This window comes from Haematobia irritans, chromosome 3 (assembly GCF_050003625.1).
Source record: "Haematobia irritans isolate KBUSLIRL chromosome 3, ASM5000362v1, whole genome shotgun sequence".
Classification (NCBI taxonomy): domain Eukaryota; kingdom Metazoa; phylum Arthropoda; class Insecta; order Diptera; family Muscidae; genus Haematobia; species Haematobia irritans.
The window spans coordinates 211,635,330-211,647,751 of NC_134399.1; the positions used below are offsets into that span (position 1 = coordinate 211,635,330).

The 12,422-nt window shown below is 32.3% G+C and overlaps 1 protein-coding gene across 1 annotated transcript; it reads left to right on the forward strand.

Annotated features, from left to right (window-relative positions):
• Positions 1-1,316: 1,316 nt before the first annotated feature.
• LOC142231960 (tether containing UBX domain for GLUT4) lies at positions 1,317-3,509 on the forward strand. The gene is made up of 5 exons (XM_075302635.1): positions 1,317-1,992; positions 2,059-2,407; positions 2,466-2,820; positions 2,880-3,063; positions 3,321-3,509. The coding sequence occupies exons 1-5, from the start codon at positions 1,322-1,324 to the stop codon at positions 3,409-3,411; spliced, it is 1,650 nt and encodes a 549-aa protein (XP_075158750.1). The 5' UTR covers positions 1,317-1,321; the 3' UTR covers positions 3,412-3,509.
• Positions 3,510-12,422: the final 8,913 nt, after the last annotated feature.

Consider the following 12,422-nt stretch of genomic DNA (forward strand, 5'->3'; position numbering starts at 1 on the left):
TTGGAGGGTCCCTTATTGGCGTCGTTCTAAATTGATCTATAAAGGCACCTCATAATTGCACTCATGCGAAACATTTTTGTAGTAACTTGGCGTGGTACAACTTCTCAATAGTGACGGCGCTTTTCCGACGAGTTTTTGATGTCGTATATGATTGTTTTCGACGTAGTGGGGATTCTCAAAAGAGTCCCCAAATTCAAAAAATGTTGGCAGGGGCGTTGCTGAGTTTTAATTTGTTTGTACTTATTGAATTGATTACTTGAAAACAAAATTCTGATGATTATTGTTTTTTTTGCACTTTCAATCAGTCGAACATATCCCATATATTGTGCACATATAAGTTAAGTCCGAAGGCATAATCGATACTGCTGCATGTTTATGGGATCGATAACACATTTACCGATTATTTAGTCATCGCCGACAAATCGTATCGATCCGACACACTGTAAGATTCTTTACAAACACCGACATTCCGTCCGGAATAACTGATATTCTGTAATGCGCTTTACAGACTAAATAATCGGTAAATGGTAACACATGCCATAAACCTGGAGCAGTATCGATTAAAGCGGACTTAGACGGTCGGATAAACACTCCGACAGAAGTTCGTCTATTTGTTGTGTGTTCGTTCAAGTTTTGCCCTTACACTGCACGAACAAATGTGATAACAACATGAAAAAATAAGAAGAAGCATAAACAAACAATGAAGTTGTATGAAGATTTATGGGTGAAACCATTTTGTACTGAAAAAATGGAAGAAAATAATAAAAAAATCCTGGTATATGTGTCAAAACAATAATTCCTGAAGTAATCCACATTTAATATATTACAAATTACATGATGAATTTCAAAATACATGATGAATTTCAAAATACTTGGAAGTGGAATTTTTCCACGTTTTTGCCACAATACTGGTTTAGATTTATATATTTCTTTAATTTTCAACCAGAATTGGCGATCCATCACTAATTTCATTGCAGAAATGCCTGTTTTTAATGTAAAAATAAATTTGTCTTTGATAATGTTTGTCGAACATCCCCTAGGGGGTGTACACTCAATGATTTGTACCACCCAACCAGACAAAATCAAAGTTGTTTTGATTTTATGCCAACACGTCCCCGCGACAACCGAACACGACCTTATACTATCGGATTTGTCGCCGCAACGTGTTGTGTCGCAGGGTTTATCCAACCGTATAAGGTGCCCTTAAGCCTTATAACGTGCACAATATATGGGATATGTTCGACACGAGCACAGTCGTCCGGAATAACTGATAGTCTGTAAAGCGCATAAAGTACGAGAAAACGTATTTTTGCAGACGAATATGAATGCACGACGTCGTTGTCATTTCAAAAAATTCGACTTTGTTTTCTTACGGCCGGTTAATTTCGATCTGTCAATTTTGTCATTTGTCAGTGGTTTGTTTTGCAAATTTGTTTACAACTTTTCGATTTTTGCAAGTCAACATAGGGCACAGGATTTTTTTAATTTAGTTATGGAATCCAAAGTTACAATTTTAGCTCCAAATGGACGGAGACAAGTTATTAAAGTAACACCAAATACCACACTTCTTGAAGTATTGGAAACATTATGCTCAAAGCATAACTTCAACAGCGAGGATTATACATTGACATTCCACAACAAGGAGATATCTCTGTCACAACCATTTCGTTTTAGTGGGCTGCCAAATAATTGCCAATTGGAAATGTCGCAAACCAATAAGAAACGCAGTGTTGCGGATGTTGACATTTGTGTGCAGCTGGAAGACGGCTCGCGTAAACAGGGCCGATTTCAATCAACAGTCAATTTATTAGACGTACTGAAACAAGTGGCAAGTGATGAACTAGCCAAATATGAAAGTCCTGTAGTAGTATATATGCGTCAGACCATAGTGGGAACAGAAAATATTGCTTCTACTACCCTAAAGTCGTTAGGAATATTAGAGGGAAAGGCTCTGCTACGTTTGACAAACAAGAAAGAGGAGGAGCTAAAAACGTAAAGTGACATTATTATGCGCCCACTTAAATTTATTAATATAGATTCTATTTTCCACCTTCATAGCCAGGCTATGGTTTACACACCACCAGTGCCCAAGGCGGAAAAGAAAAATGATGAAAATGACGATGAAAAGCCCAAAAGCAGCAAAGTTGGAGGAGGCGGTGGTTTTGCTATCACAAAAGATTTGTTCAAATCTTTGAAGAAATCTGCAGAAGCCGAGGAAAATAAATCAAAAAGCAATGAAGATAAATCGACCTCTGGAGATTCTATAAATAAGGAAGAAGAGTCAGAAAAACCTAAATATGATTGGGGTGATGCTCCAGGTCGTTCGATGCAAACACCTAAGGGCAGCAAATCCGAGAATGAGGAAGACATGTCTAGTTGTTTTGAAGTTGAACCGGAATACCATGTGGTATGACATTCTAATAAATTTGCAATTATAACGAAAATCATATTAATGGCTTTTTCAGATTGGCGAACGTAATGCTTTAATTTATTCTATGGATGCTGCTCAGACACAAATTGAAGATTTACCCGATTCATTTTATGATTTGACAGTAAATGACTTAAAATTGGTTTTAAGAGATTTGCGCAAAATTGCATCCGGCGATGAAGATGCTCCTTTGCTAACAGAAAAATTAAGAGAAATTGAAAATAATAATATAATGTTGAAAAAGATATCACAATATAAAAATTGCGTAATCCGTATACAGTTTCCTGATCGCCATGTTCTTCAGGGAATGTTTAAGCCTATTGATACGATATGTGATGTTATGGAATTTATTAAGCCATTTCTAAACAATCCAGAACAACCCAGTTATTTATGTGCGTATAATAATTTCATTTGAAAATTATATTTAATTTCTATTGCATTTCTATTTCAGTCACCATACCTCCCAAAACGAAATTGGATCCTAATAAAACATTATTGGAATTGGATTTTGTTCCTAATGCTCTAGTCCATTTTTCACATGACGATGAGTCCTTAAGTGGTCCCCTTATTAAAGATGAATTTTTAGCACAGTTGACCACGCCAGATGGTGCTTTATATGCCGCCACTAAATTCAGGTACGCAGAAAAAGCAGAATAATATACCTAAATTAAAAATCACGTTTATAGTATTTACATACACAGTGAGCGCCAAAATATTTTTTTTACAAACATTAATTTAGTAAAATTATGATGTGACTAAAACTCACTTAAAAAAAATGCACTTTTTTGTAAAACTGTTTATTCCTTAAAGAATACGATGTGAAAAGCTGTCACGTCCACCCACACACACATAGAATATCTCCACTGGCAATAATTTAAACTTTTTATTTCAGAAAAGAACAGAAACATTCTGCTGAAGCAAGACCACAACTGAGCCCATCAACGGGAGCCATTCCTAAACGTCCTCGTCCAGATGAAGCATGATTCATTCCCCGAAATTGATTTTTTTTACATGTTTCTTTTTTTATGTCATTAAAACGAGACATTTTGTTTTTAAATAAAAAGAGTTGTTTTTAATTGTATTATGTTCTTCTACGCTTAATCTCTTATTTGATCAAATCAAAATCAATGAATACAAATTTCCGCACAAAACTTGAAGTTTAATCCGCAAGGATTCATTGCAACTAAAACCAAAAAGTCCAACATGATCTCAGTGTGGAGGTGGAGAACCACGAGGATCATTCTGTGATACGGCTTGGGCTAACGGTTGCCACACGAACCAATAATAATCTACCATAATTTTAAGATAACATTACCACAAAATTACCAAATTATGACAAAAAAAAAATTTCTTAGGTTTTATTGTTTTATTTTACTATTGAGTACAAGAAGTTTTTCATATAAAATGTGAATTTTTTTAAGATTTCGATGGAATTTTTGATTTTTGGGGGTGGTCACAAATTAACCCCCTTTTCGCTCTAGGGCGCTTAGTTTAGGAGATACGAGCAAAAAAAGTTTTTCATATAAAAATTCATTTTTTTAGGATTTGGGTGGAATTTTTGATTTTTTGGGGGTGGTCACGCATTAACCTCCTTTTGGCTCTAGAACGCTTATTTTAGAAGATGAAGTTTTTCGTATAAAAATTTGAATTTTTTTAAGATTTCGATAAAATTTTTGATTTTTTGGGGGTGGTCACGAATTAACCTCCTTTTGGCTCTAGGACGCTTAGTTTATGAGATATGAGCAAAATAAGTTTTCCATATAAAAATTTGATTTTTTTGAAGATTTCGATGGAATTTTTGATGTTTTGGGGGTGGTCACGCATTAAACTCCTTTTGGCTCTAGGACGCTTAGTTTAGGAGATATGAGCAAAAGAAGTTTTTCATATAAAAATTTGAATTTTTTAAGATTTCGAATTAACTTCCTTTTGGCTCTAGAACGCTAGTTTATGCGATATGAGCAAAATAAGTCATTCATATAAAAATTTGATTTTTTTAAGATTTCGATTTTTGATGTCACGAATTAACCTCCTTTTGGCTCTAGGGCGCTGAGTTTATGAGATATGAGCAAAATAAGTTTTCGATATCAGAATTTCATTTTTTTAGGATTTGGGTGGAATTTGTGATTTTTTGGGGGTGGTCACGCATTAATCTCCTTTTGGCTCTAGTACGCTTAGTTTAGGAGATATGAGCAAAATAAGTTTTTCATATAAAAATTTGAATTTTTTTAAGATTTCCATGAAATCTTTGATTTTTTGGGGGTGGTCACGAATTAACCTCCTTTTGGCTCTAGGACGCTTAGTTTAGGAGATATGAGCAAAAGAAGTTTTTCATATAAAAATTTGATTTTTTTAGGATTTGGGTGGAACTTTTGATTTTTTTTTTGGTGTGGTCACGAATTAACCTCTTTTTGGCTCTAGGACGCTTAGTTTAGGAGATATGAGCAAAATAAGTTATTAATATAAAAATTTAATTTTTTAGGATTTGGGTGGAACTTCTGATTTTTTTTTGGGGTGGTCACGAATTAACCTCCTTTTGGCTCTAGGACGATTAGTTTAGGAGATATGAGCAAAAGAAGTTTTTCATATAAAAAATTGATTTTTTTTTAAGATTTCGATGGAATTTTTGTTTTTTTGTGGGTAGTCACGAATTAACCTCGTTATGGTTCTAGGGCGCTTAATTTAGGAAATATGAGCAAAAGAAGTTTTTCATATAAAAATTTGATTTTTTTTTAAGATTTCGATGGAATTTTTGATTTTTTGGGGGTAGTCACGAATTAACCTCCTTTTGGCTGTAGGACGCTTAGTTTAGGAGTTATGAGCAAAAGAAGTTTTTCATATTTTTTGGGGGTTTGGGCGCTTAGTTTAGGAGATATGAGCAAACAAGTTTTTCAGTTAAAAATTTGAATTTTTTAAGATTTCAATGGAATTTTTGATTTTTTGGGGGTGGTCACGAATTAACCTCCTTTTGGCTCTAGGACGCTTAGTTTAGGAGATATGAGCAAAATAAGTTTTTCATATAAAAATTTGAATTTTTTTAAGATTTCGATGGAATTTTTGATTTTCTGTGGGTAGTCACGAATTAACCTCCTTTTGGCTCTAGGTCGCTTAGTTTATGAGATATCGCAAAAGAAGTTTTTCATATAAAAATTTGAATTTTTTTAAGATTTCGATGATATTTTTGATGTTTTGATAAAAAATTGAATTTTTTTAAGGTTTCGATGAAATTTTTGATTTTTTGGGGGTGGTCACGAAATAACCTCCTTCTGGCTCTAGGACGCTTAGTTTAGGAGATATGAGCAAAAGAAGTTTTTCAGTTAAAAATTTGATTTTTTTCAATGGAATTTGTGATTTTTTGGGGGTGGTCACGAATTAACCTTCTTTTGGCTCTAGGACGCTTAGTTTGGGAGATATGAGAAAAAGAAGTTTTTCATATAAAAATTTGAATTTTTTTAGGATTTCGATGAGATTTTTGATTTTTTGAACAAAATAAGTTTTTCATATAAAAATTTGAATTTTTTTAAGGTTTCGATGAAATTTTTAATTTTTTGGGGGTGGTCACGAATTAACCACCTTTTGGCTTTAGTTTAGGAGATATGAGCAAAAGAAGTTTTTCATATAAAAATTTAATTTTTTTAAGATTTGGGTGGAACTTTTGGCTCTAGGACGCTTAGTTTAGGAGATATGAGCAAAAGAAGTTTTTCATATAAAAATTTGATTTTTTCAATGGAATTTTTGATTTTTTGGGGGTGGTCACGAATTAACCTCCTTTTGGCTCTAGGACGCTTAGTTTAGGAGATATGAGCAAGAGAAGTTTTTCATATAAAAATTTGAATTTTTTAAGATTTCGATGAAATTAAGTTTTTCATATAAAAATTTGATTTTTTTAGGATTTGGGTGGAACTTTTGATTTTTTTTTGGGGTGGTCACGAATTAACCTCCTTTTGGCTCTAGGACGCTTAGTTTAGGAGATATGAGCAAAAGAAGTTTTTCATATAAAAATTTGAATATTTTTAAGATTTCGATGGAATTTTTGATGTTTTTGGGGGTGGTCACGAATTAACCTCCTTTTGGCTCTAGGACGCTTAGTTTAGGAGATATGAGCAAAAGAAGTTTTTCATATAAAAATTCGAATATTTTTAAGATTTCGATAAATTTTTTGATTTTTTTGGGGTGGTCACGAATTAACCTCCCTTTGGCTCTAGGACGCTTAGTTTAGGAGATATGAGCATATAAAAATTTGAATTTTTTTAAGATTTCGATGAATTTTTTGATTTTTTGGGGGTAGTCACGAATTAACCTCCTTTTGGCTCTAGGGCACTTAGTTTAGGAGATATGAGCAAAATATGTTTTTCATATAAATATTGGAATTTTTTTAAGATTTCGATGAAATTTTTGATTTTTTGGGGGTGGTCACGAATTAACCTCCTTTTGGCTCAAGGACGCTTAGTTTAGGAGATATGAGCAAAAGAAGTTTTTTATATAAAAATTTAAATTTTTTTCGATGGATTTTTTGATTTTTGGGGGGTAGTCACGAATTAACCTCCTTTTGGCTCTAGGACGCTTAGTTTAGTATATATGAGCAAAAGAAATTTTTTATATAAAAATGTGAATTTTTTTAAGATTTCAATGGAATTTTTGATTTTTTGGGGGTAGTCACGAATTAACCTCCTTTTGCCTTTAGGACGCTTAGTTTAGGAGATATGAGCAAAAGAAGTTCTTCATATAAAAATTTGATTTTTTTAGGATTTGGGTGGAACTTTTGATTTTTTTTGGGGTGGTCACGAATTAACCTCCTTTTGGCTCTAGGACGCTTAGTTTAGGAGATATGAGCAAAAGAAGTTTTTCATATAAAAATTTGAATATTTTTAAGATTTCGATGGAATTTATGATGTTTTTGGGGTGGTCACGAATTAACCTCCTTTTGTCTCTAGGACGCTTAGTTTAGGAGATATGAGCAAAAGAAGTTTTTTATATAAAAATTTGATTTTTTTAGGATTTGGGTGGAACTTTTGATTTTTTTTTGGTGTGGTCACGAATTAACCTCCTTTTGGCTTTGGACGCTTCGTTTAGGATATATGAGCAAAATAAGTTGTTAATATAAAAATTTAATTTTTTAGGATTTGGGTGGAACTTCTGATTTTTTTGGGGGTGGTCACGAATTAACCTCCTTTTGGCTCTAGGACGCTTAGTTTAGGAGATATGAGCAAAAGAAGTTTTTCATATAAAACTTCGAATCTTTTTAAGATTTCAATGGAATTTTTGATTTGTTGGGGTAGTCACGAATTAACGTCCTTTTGGCTCTAGGACGCTTAGTTTAGGAGATATGAGCAAAATAAGTTTTTCATATAAAAATTTGAATTTTTTTAAGATTTCGATGGAATTTTTGATTTTCTGTGGGTAGTCACGAATTAACCTCCTTTTGGCTCTAGGTCGCTTAGTTTATGAGATATCGCAAAAGAAGTTTTTCATATAAAAATTTGAATTTTTTTAAGATTTCGATGATATTTTTGATGTTTTGATAAAAATTTGAATTTTTTTAAGGTTTCAATGAAATTTTTGATTTTTTGGGGGTGGTCACGAAATAACCTCCTTCTGGCTCTAGGACGCTTAGTTTAGGAGATATGAGCAAAAGAAGTTTTTCAGTTAAAAATTTGATTTTTTTCAATGGAATTTTTGATTTTTTGGGGGTGGTCACGAATTAACCTTCTTTTGGCTCTAGGATGCTTAGTTTGGGAGATATGAGCAAAAGAAGTTTTTCATATAAAAATTTGAATTTTTTTAGGATTTCGATGAGATTTTTGATTTTTTGAACAAAATAAGTTTTTCATATAAAAATTTGAATTTTTTTAAGGTTTCGATGAAATTTTTAATTTTTTGGGGGTGGTCACGAATTAACCTCCTTTTGGCTTTAGTTTAGGAGATATGAGCAAAAGAAGTTTTTCATATAAAAATTTAATTTTTTTAAGATTTGGGTGGAACTTTTGGCTCTAGGACGCTTAGTTTAGGAGATATGAGCAAACGAAGTTTTTCATATAAAAATTTGATTTTTTTCAATGGAATTGTTGATTTTTTGGGGGTGGTCACGAATTAACCTCCTTTTGGCTCTAGGACGCTTAGTTTAGGAGATATGAGCAAAAGAAGTTTTTCATATAAAAATTTGAATTTTTTAAGATTTCGATGAAATTAAGTTTTTCATATAAAAATTTGAATTTTTTTAAGATTTCGATGGAATTTGTGATTTTTTGGGGGTGGTCACGAATTAACCTCCTTTTGCCTTTAGGACGCTTAGTTTAGGAGATATGAGCAAAAGAAGTTCTTCATATAAAAATTTGATTTTTTTAGGATTTGGGTGGAACTTTTGATTTTTTTTTTTTGGGTGGTCACGAATTAACCTCCTTTTGGCTCTAGGACGCTTAGTTTAGGAGATATGAGCAAAAGAAGTTTTTCGTATAAAAATTTGAATATTTTTAAGATTTCGATGGAATTTTTGATGTTTTTGGGGGTGGTCACGAATTAACCTTCTTTTGGCTCTAGGACGCTTAGTTTAGGAGATATGAGCAAATGAAGTTTTTCATATAAAAAATTCGAATCTTTTTAAGATTTCAATGGAATTTTTGATTTGTTGGGGGTAGTCACGAATTAACGTCCTTTTGGCTCTAGGACGCTTAGTTTAGCAGATATGAGCAAAAGAAGTTTTTCATATAAAAATTTGAATTTTTTTAAGATTTCGATAAATTTTTTGATTTTTTTTGGGGTGGTCACGAATTAACCTCCCTTTGGCTCTAGGACGCTTAGTTTAGGAGATATGAGCATATAAAAATTTGATTTTTTTTAAGATTTCGATAAAATTTTTGATTTTTTGGGGGTAGTCACGAATTAACCTCCTTTTGGCTCTAGGACGCTTGGTGTAGGAGATATGAGCAAAAGAAGTTTTTCATATAAAAATTTATTTTTTTAGGCTTTGGGTGGAATTTTTGATTTTTTGGGGGTGGTCACGAATTAACTTCCTTTTGGCTCTAGGACGCTTAGTTTAGGAGATATGAGCAAAAGAAGTTTTTTATATAAAAATTTAATTTTTTTTCGATGGAATTTTTGATTTTTGGGGGGTAGTCACGAATTAACCTCCTTTTGGCTCTAGGACGCTTAGTTTAGTATATATGAGCAAAAGAAATTTTTTATATAAAAATGTGAATTTTTTTAAGATTTCAATGGAATTTTTGATTTTTTGGGGGTAGTCACGAATTAACCTCCTTTTGCCTTTAGGACGCTTAGTTTAGGAGATATGATCAAAAGAAGTTCTTCATATAAAAATTTGATTTTTTTAGGATTTGGGTGGAACTTTTGATTTTTTTTTTTGGGTGGTCACGAATTAACCTCCTTTTGGCTCTAGGACGCTTAGTTTAGGAGATATGAGCAAAAGAAGTTTTTCATATAAAAATTTGAATATTTTTAAGATTTCGATGGAATTTATGACGTTTTTGGGGTGGTCACGAATTAACCTCCTTTTGTCTCTAGGACGCTTAGTTTAGGAGATATGAGCAAAAGAAGTTTTTCATATAAAAATTTGATTTTTTTAGGATTTGGGTGGAACTTTTGATTTTTTTTTTTTTTTTGTGTGGTCACGAATTAACCTCCTTTTGGCTTTGGACGCTTAGTTTAGGAGATATGAGCAAAATAAGTTGTTAATATAAAAATTTAATTTTTTAGGATTTGGGTGGAACTTCTGATTTTTTTGGGGGTGGTCACGAATTAACCTCCTTTTGGCTCTAGGACGCTTAGTTTAGGAGATATGAGCAAAAGAAGTTTTTCATATAAAAATTTGAATTTTTTTAAGATTTCGATAAAATTTTTGATTTTTTTGGGGTGGTCACGAATTAACCTCCCTTTGGCTCTAGGACGCTTAGTTTAGGAGATATGAGCATATAAAAATATGATTTTTTAAGATTTCGATGAAATTTTTGCTTTTTTGGGGGTAGTCACGAATTAACCTCCTTTTGGCTCTAGGACGCTTGGTTTAGGAGATATGAGCAAAAGAAGTTTTTCATATAAAAATTTATTTTTTAGGCTGTGGGTGGAATTTTTGATTTTTTGGGGGTGGTCACGAATTAACCTCCTTTTGGCTCTAGGACGCTTAGTTTAGGAGATATGAGCAAAAGAAGTTTTGGGGGTGGTCACGAATTATGGCTCTAGGACGCTAAAGAAGTTTTTTATATAAAAATTTGATGTTTTTTTAAGATTTCGATGAAATTTTCGATTTTTTGTGGGTGGTAACGAATTAACCTCCTTTTGGCTCTAGGACGCTTAATTTAGGAGATATGAGCAAAATAAGTTTTTCATATAAAAATTTTAATTTTTTTAAGATTGCGATGAATTTTTTGATTTTTTGGGGATGGTCACGAATTAACCTCCCTTTGGCTCTAGGACGCTTATTTTAGGAGATATGAGCAAAAGAAGTTTTTCATATAAAAATTTTATTTTTTTTAAGATTTCGATGAAATTTTTGATTTTTTGGGGGTGGCCACGAATTAACCTCCTTTTGGCTCTAGGACGCTTAGTTTAGGAGATATGAGAAAAAAGTTTTTCATATAAAAATTTGAATTTTTTTTCGATGGAATTTTTGATTTTTTGGGGGTGGTCACGAATTAACCTCCTTATGGCTCTAGGACGCTTAGTTTAGCAGATATGAGCAAAAGAAGTTTTTCATATAAAAATTTGAATTTTTTTAAGATTTCGATGAAATTTTCGATTTTTTGTGGGTGGTCACGAATTAACCTCCTTTTGGCTCTAGGACGCTTAGTTTAGGAGATATGAGCAAAAATAGTTTTTCATATAAAAATTCGAAATTTTTTAAGATTTCGATGAAATTTTTGATTTTTTGGGGGTAGTCACGAATTAACCTCCTTTTGGCTCTAGAACGCTTAGTTTAGGAGATATGAGCAAAAGAAGTTTTTCATATAAAAATTTGAATTTTTTTAAGATTTCAATGGAATTTTTGATTTTTTGTGGGAAGTCACGAATTAACCTCCTTTTGGCTCTAGGACGCTTAATTTAGGAGAGCAAAAGAAGTTTTTCATATAAAAATTTGATGTTTTTTAAGATTTCGATGAAATTTTCGATTTTTTGTGGGTGGTCACGAATTAACCTTCTTTTGGCTCTAGGACGCTTAGTTTAGGAGATATGAGAAAAAAAGTTTTTCATATAAAAATTTAAGATTGCGATGAATTTTTTGATTTTTTGGGGGTGGTCACGAATTAACCTCTTTTGGCTCTAGGACTAACCTCCTTTTGGCTTTAGAACGCTTAGTTTAGGAGATATGACCAAAATAAGTTTTTCATATAAAAATTTCATTTTTTAGGATTTGGGTGGAATTTTTGATTTTTTGGGGGTAGTCACGAATTAACCTTCGTTTGGCTCTACGTCGCTTAGTTTAGGAGATATGAGCAAAAAAAAGTTTTTCATATAAAAATTTTAATTTTTTTAAGATTTCGATGGAATTTTTGATTTTTTGGGGTAGTCACGAATTAACCTCCGTTTGGCACTACGTCGCTTAGTCTAGGAGATATGAGCAAAAGAAGTTTGAAATTTGAATTTTTTTAAGATTTCAATGGAATTTTTGATCATTTGGGGGTAGTCACGAATTAACGTCCTTTGGCTTTAGGACGCTTAGTTTAGGAGATATGAGCAAAAGAAGCTTTTCATATAAAAATTTGATTTTTTTTAAGATTTCGATGAAATTTTTGATTTTTTTGGGGTGGTCACGAATTAACCTCCTTGTGGCTCTAGGACGTTTAGTTTAGGAAATATGAGCAAAAGAAGTTTTTCATATAAAAATTTGAATTTTTTTAAGATTTCGATGAATTTTTTGATTTTTTGGGGGTGGTCACGAATTAACCTCATTTTGGCTCTAGGACGCTTAGTTTATGAGATATGAGCAAAAGAAGTTTTTCATATAAAAATTTTAATTTTTTTAAGATTTCGATGAAATTTTTGATTT

Excerpts from the sequence above, each read along its gene's own strand:
- LOC142231960 (XM_075302635.1), top strand. The coding sequence starts at position 1,322 with ATGAATGCACGACGTCGTTGTCATTTCAAAAAATTCGACTTTGTTTTC. Across the intron at positions 2,408-2,465 it reads TTGAACCGGAATACCATGTG|ATTGGCGAACGTAATGCTTT; the intron begins GTATGACATTCT and ends TGGCTTTTTCAG. Across the intron at positions 3,064-3,320 it reads TATGCCGCCACTAAATTCAG|AAAAGAACAGAAACATTCTG; the intron begins GTACGCAGAAAA and ends TTTTTATTTCAG.